Genomic DNA, 15,832 nt, shown 5'->3' with positions numbered 1-15,832 from the left:
TTGCGAAAAGGCGTGCGCGCAGCTGCAGTATATCTCCGAGTTCTGTGCTCAGCTCTTTTTCCGCCAATTGCTATCTATCATACAATGCGTCCATATAGCAGAGGGAGACTCATTCATAACAAGAGTGCAGAGGCTTGACCGCTGTCCCACCATAGATGGAGCCCCATCTGTGCAAAAACTCACCATTCGATCTCATGGACTCTGTTTATCGTCAATGTGGCCACACAGCACATTGAACATCCCCTGTGCCGTTTCATGCTCGGGAATCGTGAGACAGAAAAATAGGTCCTCGTGAATAGCATCCCCCGACATGCATCGCGAACAAAAGTCAATGCATGGGCATCTCGGCCCTCACAGCTAACGTCCGTTTGGAGAGCATAAACCGGGGAGTTTTTGAGTCGTTCAGTCAGTTTCTTGATTGCTAACAATATCATACATTATTAGTTTAACAGTGTTATCTGACGAAGGCATTGATTTGAGTTTCTGTGCCTCCGTCTCCTTACACATTGTTTTCACCTTATTAATTGTGGCCGGTATTATCAAAGTCTCTGCAGTAGTGTGTGGTTTCATAACGTAGCAGGCCTAGCCTCTCACGGTGGGAATGGTTCAAGTGCAATGGTCAAGTACAGCATTATCCCATGATCTAAGGGCGCTTTCTGGTTGAATTAGATCTTTTAGATTGGAATCATTTTCATTTAGATGTGTAAGGTATTATAATATGGGGCTGCGACCCCAGTTTGGGAACCAAATCTCTTTTACATATTTGAAAACATTTTTTTTAACCTTTAACTAGGCATGTCAGTTAACAACACATTCTTATTTACAATGACGCCTACACGGACCAAACGCGGACTATGCTGGGTCAATTGTGCCCTGCCCTATGGGACTCCCAATCACAGCTGGTTGTGATACAGACCTTCAGGGTCACTGTGACTATCGGTTTGAGTAATGACTACAAAATCACATTTTAAGTAACTATATTCAGATACACTATATTACCAAAAGTATGCGGACTCCTGCTCAGCAAACATCTCATTCCAAAATCATGGGCATTAATATGGAGTTGGTCCCTCCTTTGGTTCTATGAACAGCTGCCACTCTTCTGGGAAGGCTTTCCACTAGATGTTGGAACATTGCTGCTATAACAGCCTCCACTCTTCTGGGAAGGCTTTCCACTAGATGTTGGAACATTGCTGCTATAACAGCCTCCACTCTTCTGGGAAGGCTTTCCACTAGATGTTGGAACATTGCTGCTATAACAGCCTCCACTCTTCTGGGAAGGCTTTCCACTAGATGTTGGAATATTGCTGCTATAACAGCCTCCACTCTTCTGGGAAGGATTTCCACTAGATGTTGGAACATTGCTGCTATAACAGCCTCCACTCTTCTGGGAAGGATTTCCACTAGATGTTGGAACATTGCTGCTATAACAGCCTCCACTCTTCTGGGAAGGCTTTCCACTAGATGTTGGAACATTGCTGCGAGGACTTGCTTCTATTCAGCCACAAGAGCATTAGTGAGGTTGGGCACTGATGTTGGGTGATTAGGCTTGGTTCACTAGGGTTAGGGTCATTGGGCTAGGGTTAGGGGCATTGGGCTATGGTGGTTGGGCTAGGGTTAGGGGCATTGGGCTAGGGTTATTAGGCTACGGTTAGGGTTGTTGGGCTATGGTTAGGGTCATTGGGCTAGGGTTAGGGTCATTGGGCTACGGTTAGGGTCATTGGGCTCGGGTTAGGGTTGTTGGGCTAGGGTCAGGGTTGTTGGGTTAGGGTCATTGGGCTAGGGTCGTTGGGCTCGGGTTAGGGTTGTTGGGCTAGGGTCAGGGTTGTTGGGCTAGGGTTAGGGTTGTTGGGCTAGGGTTAGGGTTGTTGGGCTAGGGTTAGGGTTGTTGGGCTAGGGTCAGGGTTGTTGGGCTAGGGTTAGGGTTGTTGGGCTAGGGTCAGGGTTGTTGGGCTAGGGTTAGGGTTGTAGGGTTAGGGTTGTTGGGCTAGGGTCAGGGTTGTTGGGCTAGGGTTAGGGTTGTTGCCTGTCTGTGTCCGGGCAACTGCTGCCTGCCTGCTGCCTGTAGCTGGTGGATGACATTATGGGTCTGACATAATCGCACACAGTGATGGGACTGAATCTGCTTTGCGTGAGGTGGCATGGAGAGAGAGAAAGACAGAGAGAGAGAGAGCGAGAGAGAGAGAGAGAGATGAGAAAGAGTGAAGGGACTGAGATAGAGAGACAGATGGAGACAAAGAGTGGTTGTGTGTGTGAGAGAGAGAGATACAGAAAAATAGAGGGGGGAGTTTGAGAGAGGGGAGAGAGAGAGAGAGAGATACAGAAAAATAGAGGGGGGAGTTTGAGAGAGGGAGAGAGAGAGAGCGACTAAAGCCAGCGAGAGGGAGCTGGGGAACGTTGGAGCGGACTGGACAGATGCTGGTACCCCTATGGTCCAGGGCCAGGCGAGCAACATGGAGGAGCAGCATCAAGTCCAGCACAGCTTCTTCAAGAAGGTGGACGTCCCAGACCATGTCCACTACATCGTGGCCTTCTTCGTGTGTATCATTGGAACACTGGGGGTGACTGGGAATGCATTGGTCATGTTCGCTTTCTGGAGGTTAGTGACTGGCTGAGGGAAAGCATGGGGGGTGATTTGTTATGGTTTTACAGTCGCTCAGAGAGTCGATCGTGAATGAGGAGAATACAATGCTGTGGTCTTTTTTTTTTGGTCTATCAAATTCAATGAAATATTATTAGGAGCTCTTTCAAAGTTAATTTACATTTCCAGGTGGTATTGTTTGTCAACATTGTGTGATATTTACTTCCTTCTCTGTTAGTTAGAATTGATTTGGCCTCAGTTGGTCTTGTTCATTTCTATTGATGTTACCAAAGTGAGAGGATGGGAGCCAAATGTGGTCATTTTCAAGGAAGGGAAGGGACTGAATGAACATTGCAATATGGGGTATGCAACAGGTAGTGCAAGATAATGGTGCGTGCAGTGTGATGTGCTGTCTAATGATTTTCCATATGATGCCGAATTTAGAAAATCTATTTGAATTCTACTCCTGGGGACAGGACCTAAATAAAGAAAATTCAGCACGATAAGCTCTGGCTGCTGACTGAAATGCAGTTGTTTGTGCACTCCATTAGCCTGTAGCCACAGCTGCTCTCTGTGCTCCATTTATGGAAGCTTAAAGAGGCAATCTGCAGTTCAAACAAGAACGATGCGGCACCACGCCTCTGTTTTGGTAAAAACCTGAGGGATAGGGCTGGAGAAATGTAACCACTCTCAGATTCATAGACAGAACTATGGATGCAAGGACTGACCATCCATGATATCAAAACTATAGTTCTTTGTACCATGTTTTCTAAATACGCAGTGTTTGTTTACATTTACATTGACATATACTTTCAGGTAAAACAAGCTTATATTTTGTGTTCAGATGAGTTATGACAGTTGAACTAAGCAGATGAGGCATTTATAAGTTACATTCTTCAAGAACCAATGGGTATACTGTATATCATGACTTTAAAGTACAAAAATGCACAACGCAACGTTAACTCACTGAGGAGAGATGAGGTGCAGTTAACAGTTAACAGTTCCTGAAAACGGAGGAAAAAAGCATCCCGGGGCATAAACATGACTATTGCATTTGATTTTGTCGTAAGTTACTTGGATATTTTTAAAATTGCATTGCTGGACTTTAGAGGGAATAGGCTTACATGTTGTTCCCTGCCCAACACATATTTTAAGGGTAAAAAAAACAGCATGCCTAACCATACTTATGGTTTACACTTTGTCCAAGTTTATGTTTTCTTTATAGAGCAAAGTAATATTCTGCATTGCATAGCACAGGACTGGTTTTCTTGCTGTAAAACACAGTAAAGTACCCCTGCTGTAAAACACAGTAAAGTACCCCTGCTGTTTAACATTGTAAAGTACCCCTGCTGTAAAACATAGTAAAGTACCCCTGCTGTAAAACATAGTAAAGTACCCCTGCTGTAAAGCACAGTAAAGTACCCCTGCTGTAAAACATAGTAAAGTACCCCTGCTATAAAACATAGTAAAGTACCCCTGCTGTAAAACACAGTAAAGTACCCCTGCTGTAAAACATAGTAAAGTACCCCTGCTGTAAAACATAGTAAAGTACCCCTGCTGTAAAACACAGTAAAGTACCCCTGCTATAAAACATAGTAAAGTACCCCTGCTATAAAACATAGTAAAGTACCCCTGCTGTAAAACATAGTAAAGTACCCCTGCTGTAAAACATAGTAAAGTACCCCTGCTATAAAACATAGTAAAGTACCCCTGCTATAAAACACAGTAAAGTACCCCTGCTGTAAAATATAGTAAAGTACCCCTGCTGTAAAACATAGTAAAGTACCCCTGCTGTAAAACATAGTAAAGTATCCCTGCTATAAAACATAGTAAAGTACCCCTGATGTAAAACATAGTAAAGTACCCCTGCTATAAAACATAGTAAAGTACCCCTGCTATAAAACATAGTAAAGTACCCATGCTGTAAAACATAGTAAAGTACCCCTGCTATAAAACACAGTAAAGTACCCCTGCTGTATAACATAGTAAAGTACCCCTGCTGTATAACATAGTAAAGTACCCCTGCTGTATAACATAGTAAAGTACCCCTGCTGTATAACATAGTAAAGTACCCCTGCTGTATAACATAGTAAAGTACCCCTGCTGTATAACATAGTAAAGTACCCCTGCCATATAACATAGTAAAGTACCCCTGCTGTTTAACATAGTAAAGTACCCCTGCTGTTTAACATAGTAAAGTACCCCTGCTGTATAACATAGTAAAGTACCCCTGCTGTTTAACATAGTAAAGTACCCCTGCTGTATAACATAGTAAAGTACCCCTGCTGTTTAACATAGTAAAGTACCCCTGCTGTATAACATAGTAAAGTACCCCTGCTGTATAACACAGTAAAGTACCCCTGCTGTATAACATAGTGAAGTACCCCTGCTATAAAACAAAATTACACTGTAGCTGGCAACTCTGTTTACCAGTATGTTACTGTACATGTACAGTGACATTTTGTAATGTGTAGTCAACTTGTCATTGTCTTGTATTGCCAGAATTATAAGTCTTCGGCCTGTTCTTATAACTAGTCTCATCAATCATGTTCAGACTTGATCAATTATTCAAGTTGTCATTAAACACCTTCTTATTAGTGTAATTTATTAATTCATTACACTCAGGTGTCAATCGAACCAACTGTTTTGGGACAACAACAAAAAAGAGGTTGTCTAGACTCATTTTAGATTTATAGCATTATTAGATATACTGTGTGTACATATAACTAGGTAGAAAGTCACAGATAGTAAACAGTAGCAGCAGCTTTATGTGATGAGTCAAAAAAGGGCTTTCTCTGACACCGCCTGGTGTAAAGGTCCTGGATGGCAGATAGATTGGCCCCAGTGATGTACTGGGCCGTAGGCACAACCCTCTGTAGCGCCTTGCGGTCGGAAGCCAAGCAGTTGCCATATCAAGCGGTGATGCAGCCAGTCAAGATGCTCTTAATGGTGCAGCTGTTGAACTTTTAGAGGATCTGAAGGCCTTTGCCATATCTTTTCAGCCTCCCGGAAGAGGAGCCCTCTTCACGACTGTGTTGGTGTGTTTGGACCATGATAGGTCCTTAAGGATGTGGCCACGAGAAACTTGAAGCTCTCCCCTACAGCCTCATTGATGTGAATGGGGGTGTGCTCGGCCCTCTGTTTCCTGTAGTCCACGATCAACTCCTTTGTCTTGCTGACATTGAGACATAGGTTGTTGTCCTGGCACCACACTGCCAGGTCTCAGACTTCCACCATATAGGCTGTTTCATCGTCGTCTGTGATCAGACTACCACTGTCGTGCAGAGTGGAGTGCAATAGAGATAGTGTCTTTTGGGGCAGTATGTGAATTGAAGTGGGTCTAGGGTGTTTGGGATGATGGTCTTGATGTGAGCCATGACCAGCCTTTCAAAGTATAATAATAATATAATAATTTAGACAGGTTACCATGGTGTTCTCGGGCACAGGGACTATGGTTGTCTGCTGAAACATGTTGGTATTACAGACTGGGTCAGGGAGCGGTTGGAAATGTCAGTGAAGACACTTGCTAGCTGGTCAACGCATGCTCTGAGTATGCTTCCTGGTAATTATTCTGGCCCTGTGGCCTTGTGAATGTCAACCTGTTTATGTCAACCTGTGAATGTCCTGGTAATTAGTCTGGCCCTGTGGCCTTGTGAATGTCAACCTGTGAATGTCAACCTGTCTTACATCGGCTACGGAGAGCATGATCACATAGTCGTCCAGAACAGCTGGTGCTCTCACCCATGGTTCAGTTTTGTTTTCTCCAATCGAGCATAGAATACATTTAGTATATCTGCATCCCTGGGCAGCTTGTGGCTGGGTTTCCCATTGTAATCTGTGCATCAGAGCTTGTGTAGTAAGATTTGATCTTAGTCCTGTATTGATGCTTTGCCTGTTTGATGGTTTATCAGGAAGGCGTAGCAGGATTTTTTTATAAGCGTCCGGATCTGTGTCCCGCTCCTTGGAAGCGGGCTGCTCTAACCTTTAGCTCAATGCGGATGTTGACTGTAATCCATGGCTTCTGTTTGGGGTATGTATGTACGGTCACTGTCAAGGATTACATCGTTGATGCGCTTATTGATGAAGCTAGTGACTGATGTGGTAAACTCCTCAATACCATGGGATGAGTCCTGGAACATATTTCAGACTAGCGAAAGTCCTGTTGCTTAGCATCCACTTCACTGGACCACTTCCCTATTGCGTCACTGGTACTTCCTGTCTGAGTTTTTGCTTGTGAGCAGGAATCAGGAGGATAGAGTTTTGGTCAGATTTGCCAAATGGAGGGTGAGGGAGAGCTTTGTATGCCTCTCTGTGTGTGGAGTAAATGTGATCTAGAGTTGTTTCACCTCTAGTTGCACAGGTGACATGCTGGTAGAAATAAGGTAAAACGGATTTCAGTTTCAGTAAAGCATTTTCTTGTTTGCTTATGGCCCTATACAGCTCATTGAGTGCCATCATCAGTTTGTGATGACAGTTACGAAAAATATACTATAGATGAAAACTCTCTTGGTAAATAGTATAGTCTACTGCTTATCACGAGGCATTCTAACTCAGGCGAGCAGAACCTCAAGATTTAATATTAGAGATTGTGCACTAGCTGTTGTTAACAGAGAGACTTGTACCACCCCCATTGACCCGACACTGCCTTTCTGTCCTGCTAATGCATAGAAAAAACAGCTTCAGTCCCTGCTCAGCCATGTTTCAGAGAAACATAGGATATTGCAGTTCTTCAGGTCCTGTTGATAGGATTGTCTCAAACGGAGCTCGTCCATTTTGTTCTCCAGAGATTGTACATTCGGCAATAGAACAGAGGGTAGAGGTGGATTATTTACTCGTCGCTGTAGTTTAATCAACCCGCACGTCAGCCTTTATGTCACAGTCTCTTTCTCTTCTGAGTGTCGGGGATCAGGGCCTGGTCCGGAGTGAGCAGTGTGTCCTGTGCTGCCGCCTCATTGAAGTAGAAATCTTTGTCCAAATTGACGTTAGTGATCGCTTTTTGGTCAAAGGAAACGATGGCGGAAACATTATGTACAAAACAAGTTACAGTCAGTACAAAAAAACACACAAAAAACATCCCCTATACATTTCAGACCTGGGTTCAAATACATGTGTAGGTTTATGTCTAACATGATGTATTTATGTTTATGTCTAACAGTATGTATTTATGTTCATGTATAACAGTATGTATTACTACTTGAAGTAGTTGTAAATACATTCCAACCTTTAACTACTAGTATTTTCAAACAAACGTTGTCTAAATACTTACTTAAATACAGTAAATAGTAGTTGAACCCAGGTCTGGTAGCCATTGCTACTATTGCCTGTTAGAAGCAGTGGGGTACAGCACTTAAGTAAAAATACTTTAAAGTACTGTTTAAGTAGTTTTTTTGGAGTAGCTGTAATTTACGTAACTAAAGCCCCATATACTACCCACCACTGTGACCTGTATGCTCTCGTTGGCTGGCCCTCGCTTCATATTAGTCGCCATATTCGTCGCCAAACCAGATCACTGAAGCTGGAGACTCATATCTCACTCACTACCTTTAAGCATCAGCTGTCAGAGCAGCTCTCAGATCACTGTATCTGTACATAGCCCATCTGTAAATAGCCCATCCAACTACCTCATCCCCATATTGTTATTTATTTATTCATTTTTTGCTCTTTTGCACTCCAGTATCTCTACTTGCACATTCATCTTCTGCACATCTATCACTCCAGCGTTTAATTGCTAAATTGTAATTACTTCGCCACCACGGCCTATTTATTGCCTTACCTCCCTAATCTCACCTCATTTGCACACACTGTATATAGATTATTGACTGTACATTTGTTTATTCCATGTGTAACTCCATTTGTTGTTGTTTGTGTCGCACTGCTTTGCTTTATCTTGGCCAGGTTGCAGTTGTAACTGAGAACTTGTTCTCAACTGACCTACCTGGTTAATAAATGAAGGTGAAATAAAACAAATACTCAACTACATTCCGAATGAAAATAGTGTACTTTTTACTACATACATTTTCCCTTAACAACCTAAGTACTTACATTTTGAATGGTTAGCAGGACAGAAAAATGGTCCAATGCACACACTTATCAAGAGAACATCCCTGGTCGTCCCTACTGCTTCTGATCTGGCAGACTGACTAAACAGAGAACATCCCTGGTCATCCCTACTGCTTCTGATCTGGCAGACTGACTAAACAGAGAACATCCCTGGTCATCCCTACTGCTTCTGATCTGGCAGACTGACTAAACAGAGAACATCCCTGGTCATCCCTACTGCTTCTGATCTGGCAGACTGACTAAACAGAGAACATCCCTGGTCATCCCTACTGCTTCTGATCTGGCAGACTGACTAAACAGAGAACATCCCTGGTCATCCCTACTGTCTCTGATCTGGCAGACTGACTAAACAGAGAACATCCCTGGTCATCCCTACTGCTTCAGATCTGGCAGACTGACTAAACAGAGAACATCCCTGGTCATCCCTACTGCTTCTGATCTGGCAGACTGACTAAACAGAGAACATCCCTGGTCATCCCTACTGCTTCTGATCTGGCAGACTGACTAAACAGAGAACATCCCTGGTCATCCCTACTGCTTCTGATCTGGCAGACTGACTAAACAGAGAACATCCCTGGTCATCCCTACTGCTTCTGATCTGGCAGACTGACTAAACAGAGAACATCCCTGGTCATCCCTACTGCTTCTGATCTGGCAGACTGACTAAATAGAGAACATCCCTGGTCATCCCTACTGCTTCTGATCTGGCAGACTGACTAAACAGAGAACATACCTGGTCATCCCTACTGCTTCTGATCTGGCAGACTGACTAAACAGAGAACATCCCTGGTCATCCCTACTGCTTCTGATCTGGCAGACTGACTAAACAGAGAACATCCCTGGTCATCCCTACTGCTTCTGATCTGGCGGACTCACTAAACACAAATGCTTCGTTTGTAAAATGTGTTGGAGTGTGTCCCTGGCTATTCGTAAAATGTTCAAATCATGAAAATCGTGCTGTTTGGTTTGCTTAATATAAGGAATGTGAAATGATTTATACTTTTACTTTTGATTCTTAAATATATTTTAGCACTAACATTTCCTTTTCAAACTTTAGTATATTTAAAACTAAATACTTTTAGACTTACTCAAGTACTATTTTACTGGGTGACTTTCACTTTAGTGATTAGCTATTAAAGTATATTTACTTTTACTCAGGTATGACAATTGGGTACTTTTTCCACCATATGCATGTTAGTACATTTGGTCATGAAAAGTTGGTCATGCATGATAAGATTATGCCCTGATCCAGAAAGGGAGTGGGTTGATCCCGGGACCACCCTACGTAGAATCTTCCACCTGGTCTTGCTAAATCATATATTATTATTATTATATTATTATTATATTATTATTTTATTGAAGTTAATTGATTTCTGAAATTAGGTCAGGTCCCAAGGTAGACGGTATTACCCGAAAGCTTTTATATTTCAGCTCTCTTCCAGATTAAATGGCCTCTTCGAACAATTGTTCCATACATGATTCTGCATGCATTCATTAAGTCATAACACAGTTACGTATGTATACACTGCTGCTAATCTGTTCATTATCCATGCATAGTCACTTCACCCCTACCTACATGTATATATTACCTCGACTAACCTGCACCCCGCATACTGACTCGGTACCGGTACCCCTTGTATATAGCCTCGTTATTGTTATTTTATTGTGTTACTTTTTAATATCTTTTTTTAAACTTTACTTTATTTGGTAAATATTTTTTCATAACTCTTCTTGAACTGCACTGTTGGTTAAAAGGGCTTGTAAAGTAAGCATTTCATGGTAAGGTTTACACATTGTATTCGGAGCATGTGACAAATAAAGTTTGATTTGATGCACTCTATAAAAGAAAGGGGGCAGTCTGCGGGTAGGAGTGGTGACATTTTACCGTGGATGAGGATCGTTGACAGACTGTTTTCATGTGTTGTGTACCTCCATTCAAGTTGATCTGCCAAATTTTCATAGAGTTTGGTGTCATTTTGGCTTAGATATCATGGTAGGGCGATTTGAATTTAACAGTTAGCTTCAACCAACAGCTATTGTCGCGCCTATAATACATATTTTATAAATTGATTCATTTTTGAAATATATATATATATATATAATAAAAATGTCCCTGGAGATTTAAAACTTATAGTGACCCATTAATCAGAGAGTAGGGGATGTATTAAGGGACGGGGTGATCATGTGAAAAGATTTTAGCCACCTCAAGCTCAACAAGTGCTTGTTGAGTGGATGTCCAAATGTACGCCCTCACATTGTATTACATCCTTACACAACAACAATAACAACAATGTTTTTGAATGATCCCAGCCACACATGATGAGAAATTTTATTGAATAAGGGCCCATCTTTATATGGATCTCTGATTTAATGCACTCCCAGCCTCTCGTCGTGCGCTGTCCCTCTTTTACCGAAAACAACATACCAGGTTTTTTAACAGGGTGGTTAGCAGTTGAGTTTTAAGAGTATTACTTGCGGCTAGCTAGCTCAAATTCTAGACGTAAGATTAAAATGAGACCGTAGCGTCCATAAAGTGATCATTGGAATAAAAAAATGATGAATTTACTAAATTTGACGTGCATTAAGAACCAACGATGTGCTCCCTTTTTGCAGCATTTGACAATGATAACATCTCTTTTCAACTGAATCTCAGAGTTCTGTCAAACCGGGCCAGCAACTCAACAACACCATCCAGGCAGCAGCCAGCCATGATAGGAAGTGGTTCAGGACAAACCTAGGCTACTATAGATAGCTATATGTTGGTTCTCAAGCTGAGGTTAATCAATAAATGCATACAGATAATTGTCCAACTTGAAAAATGGGTTAGTTGTTGTTAGTGAATGTGGTTTTGTTTTGATTGGCTAACATTAGGTACCCAGCTAGCCAGCAGCTGTAATGTTAGCCAATAGCTAATGTAATGATACACCACAGATACTGGTATTTTATTAGGATCTCCATTAGCTGTTGCAAAAGCAGCAGCTACTCTTCCCGGGGTCCACACAAAACATGAAACATGACATAATACAGAACATCATTAAACAAGAACAGCTCAAGGACAGAACTACATACATTTGATAGATAGAATAAGATACCAGTCAGATCAGAGTTAATGTTGGCTAGCTAGCTATATTTTATATATAAACTCAGAAAAAAAGAATCGTCCTCTCACTGTCAACTGCGTTAATTTTCAGCAAACTTAACATGTGTAAATATTTGTATGAACATATTCAACATAAGATTTAACAACTGAGACATAAACTGAGCAAGTTCCACAGATGTGCGACTAACAGAAATTGAATAATGTGTCCCTGAACAAAGGGGGGTAGGGGGGTGAAAATCAAAAGGAACAGTCAGTATCTGGTGTGGCCACCAGCTGCATTAAGTACTGCAGTGCATCTCCTCCTCATGAACTGCACCAGATTTGCCAGTTCTTGCTGTGAGATGTTACCCCACTCTTCCACCAAGGCACCTGCAAGTTCCCAAACATTTCTGGGGGGAATGGCCCTAGCCCTCACCCTCCGATCCAACAGGTCCCAGACGTGCTCAATGGGATTGAGATCCGGGCTCTTCGCTGGCCATGGCAGAACACTGGCATTCCTGTCTTGCAGGAAATCACGCACAGAATGAGCAGTATGGCTGGTGGCATTGTCATGCTGGAAGGTCATGTTAGGATGAGCCTGCAGGAAGGGTACCACGAGGGAGGAGGATGTCTTCCCTGTAACGCACAGCATTGAGATTGCCTGCAATGACAACAAGCTCAGTCCGATGATGCTGTGACACACCGCCCCAGACCATGATGGACCCTCCACCTCCAAATCGATCCCGCTCCAGAGTACAGGCCTCGGTGTAACGCTCATTCCTTCGACGATAAACACAAATCCGACGTTGGGTTTGCGCCCATAGGCGACGTTGTTGCCGGTGATATCTGGTAAGGACCTGCCTTACAACAGGCCTACAAGCCCTCAGTCCAGCCTCTCTCAGCCTCTCTCAGCCTATTGTGGACATTCTGAACACTGATGGAGGGATTGTGCGTTCCTGGTGTAACTCGGGCAGTTGTTGTTGCCATCTTGTACCTGTCCCGCAGCTGTGATTTTTGGATGTACCGATCCTGTGCAGGTGTTGTTACACATGGTCTGCCACTGCGAGGATGATCAATCAATCAATGAAATGCATTTATTTATAAAGCCCTTCTTACTTCAGTTGATCAGATGTCACAAAGTGCTGTACAGAAACTCAGTCTAAAACCCCAAACAGCAAGCAATGCAGGTGTAGAAGCACGGTGGCTAGGAAAAACTCCCTAGAAAGGCCAGAACCTAGGAAGAAACCTAGAGAGGAAACAGGCTATGAGGGGTGGCCAGTCCTCTTCTGGCTATGCCGGGTGAAGATTTTAACAGAACATGGCCAAGATGTTAAAATGTTCATAGATGACCAGCAGGGTCAAATAAAAATAATCATAGTGGTTGTTGAGGGTGCAACAGGTCAGCACCTCAGGAGTAAATGTCAGTTGGCTTTTCATAGCCGATCATTTATCAGCTGTCCGTCTTGTCTCTAGCGCTGTCTTAGGCATCTCACAGTACGGACATTTGAAATATATTGCCCTGGCCATATCTGCAGTCCTCATGCCTCCTTGAGGCATGCCTAAGGCAACGTTCACGCAGATGAGCAGGGACCCTGGGCATGTTTCTTTTGGTATTTTTCAGAGTCAGTAGAAAGGCCTCTTTAGTGTCTTACGTTTTCATAACTGTGACCTTAATTGCCTACCATCTGTAAGCTTCTGCGCCGAAAGAATACGACCAAGGGAGGGTCCGAAAACGCATTGCCGATACTGTCATCGGATCGAATGTGCCAATGTTTGTGAACGATTCCCTTAATTTGTTCAGAGCACTTTTAATTGGGGGTAGTAAGAAAACAATAATGCTTCTTTTTGCGCGACTGTCCTTGAAAGACATCATGTCTCAATTTGTTTTGGATTTGATCAATGGCTAATATGACCATCTGTGTACCCCCTCTACTTGAATGCAAATTCCTTCGATTCGACAGAATTGGCTGTAGGGCAAACTGTTCTTCAAAGGAATGTGGGCGACAGCTATCAGCCCTCAACAAACTGTTACAATCAGTAGATTTCCTGTAAAGATCATTATGGGGCGGCAGCGTAGACTAGTGGTTCGAGCGTTGGACTAGTAACCGGAAGGTTGCGAGTTCAAACCCCCGAGCTGACAAGGTACAAATCTGTCGTTCTGCCCCTGAACAGGCAGTTAACCCACTGTTCCCAGGCCGTCATTGAAAATAAGAATATGTTCTTAACTGACTTGCCTAGTTAAATAAAGGTAAAATTAAATAAGATCAAGGAAACTGATTTGACGTTTGTCAGATTGCATAGTAAATCTCAGGTGCTCAGAACAAGAGTTTGGAATGCCTGGAGTTGTTTTGCATCACCCCTCCATAGAACAAAAATATCATTCATGTACCAACTCCAAATAATAACGTTAGGCAGGAAAATATTTTTGAGATGATTGAGAATGGACTGTTTCTCCATGTAACCCACATACAAATTAGCATAGTTAGGAGCCATAGGGGATCCCATAGCAGTACCCTTTGTCTGAATAAAGAAATCATTTAGAAACATTAAGTAGTTGTGTGTGAGTACTAATGTTATAATGCATGCATGGACTGTCACGTTAGGGTCACGTTGCAGTAGAAAATGTTCCATGATTTAAATACCGCCTTCATGTGGAATATTTGTGTATAGCGACTCAACAATAACTTACATCCTACCTTCTTCCATAAAGCATAGCTAGCTAGCTACCTAGCTAAGTAAAGTTCATAGTCAACACCAAACTTTGGGAATCTGCCACGCTGCTAATTTATAATACATCATGCAATGGGCATTGTTTCAGTTGGCCTTTGATGTTATTCAAAGGCAGCATTTTCCAATTGAAACGTGTGCTTTAATGAAAGGAAAACAAAGATTATGGTTTTCTCTTCCCTGAAAGTAAACAGATGGAGTCACGTGCAGATTTGAACTATAAAAGGCCAGCAAATTGATAGGATGACGTCCTTAAGTATCTTGGGATTTGGTTAGATGAAAAGTTTCATTTTAAACAGCATATTGATAACTTGACCAAGAAACTGAAGTTGAATTGGATTTCTATTGGGTTTGGGTTTCAGGAACAAATCTTACTTTTCAATGTTAGTCAGAAAATATCTTGTTCAAAGCACTTTAAAAAAATCAGTGCTGGATTATGGTGATATTGTCTATATGCAGGCCTAAAGTACCTCAAACTCTGGACACAGTGTATCACAGTGCTTTAAGATCTAGTACTAATGCTAGATCACTGACCCATTACTGTGATCTGGATGCTATGTTGCAATAGACCCCTCTCTCCACCAGGAGACTAAAGCACTGGTACACTTTAATGTGTACAAAACATTGATGGGACAACTCCCTTTGTATCTCTGTTCTTTACTGATCAGATCAGTCACTCAATACAGTTGTCTTTCAGTCGCTGCTGTCCTTGTCTGTTCCTAAGGCTAGAACTGAGATAGGGAAACAATCATTTTCCCATCCTGGAATTTCAGAATATTTTAAAGTTAGGGGAGTTATAGTGTCCTTGTCTGTTTTTAAGACTCTGATTGACAACAATGTTTGTGACAACTGCAGTTGTTTCTAATCTTCAATTGTATCTTTAACTTGTGACACTTTGACTTTTGTGTGTATTCTGTTTTTATCTGTAATGTTTTATGGACACGCTGCTATTTCCCTGTTTTGCCTTCTTGCCAGGTCGCCCTCGCAAAAGAGATTTTTAACCTCAATGGGTTTTACCTAGTTAAATGAAGGTTAAATAATAAAAACAAATTAAACAATTGCTCATCTAATGTTAGCTACTCAGTTATTATAATCCAAATTTGCGCTGACTGATCAATAGTGTCAAGTTACTTTTCAGTGTCTTCACAAAAATGTTAATTTGCCATCCACATTAGTAGCATCATTGCTTGCTCGTGCAACTGAACCTGTGTGCAGTCCAGATACAATGCCATGCTTGATAACTTGGTTAGAACTAACTCTATAAATGGCCTGACTGTATTCAGTGCATTCGGAAAGTATTCAGACCCCTTGACTTTTTCCACATTTTGTTACTCTACAGTAAGTCGCTCTGGATAAGAGCGTCTGCTAAATGACTTAAATGTAAT

General features: G+C 42.2%; 1 protein-coding gene across 1 annotated transcript in view; it reads left to right on the top strand.

Moving 5' to 3' along the window:
• Window positions 1-2,327: 2,327 nt before the first annotated feature.
• The window catches only part of opn4xb (opsin 4xb), a 33,048-nt gene continuing 19,543 nt past the window's right edge, over window positions 2,328-15,832 (top strand). Inside the window, exon 1 of the mRNA XM_046348130.1 lies at window positions 2,328-2,599. Within this exon, the coding sequence (XP_046204086.1) occupies window positions 2,430-2,599 (170 nt within the window). The 5' untranslated portion in view covers window positions 2,328-2,429. The remainder of the gene's footprint in view (window positions 2,600-15,832) is intronic.

This window comes from Oncorhynchus gorbuscha, linkage group LG04, assembly GCF_021184085.1.
Source record: "Oncorhynchus gorbuscha isolate QuinsamMale2020 ecotype Even-year linkage group LG04, OgorEven_v1.0, whole genome shotgun sequence".
Classification (NCBI taxonomy): Eukaryota; Metazoa; Chordata; class Actinopteri; order Salmoniformes; family Salmonidae; genus Oncorhynchus; species Oncorhynchus gorbuscha.
The sequence above is the reverse complement of the archived record's forward strand: the minus strand, read 5'-3'. Positions and strand labels throughout refer to the sequence as shown.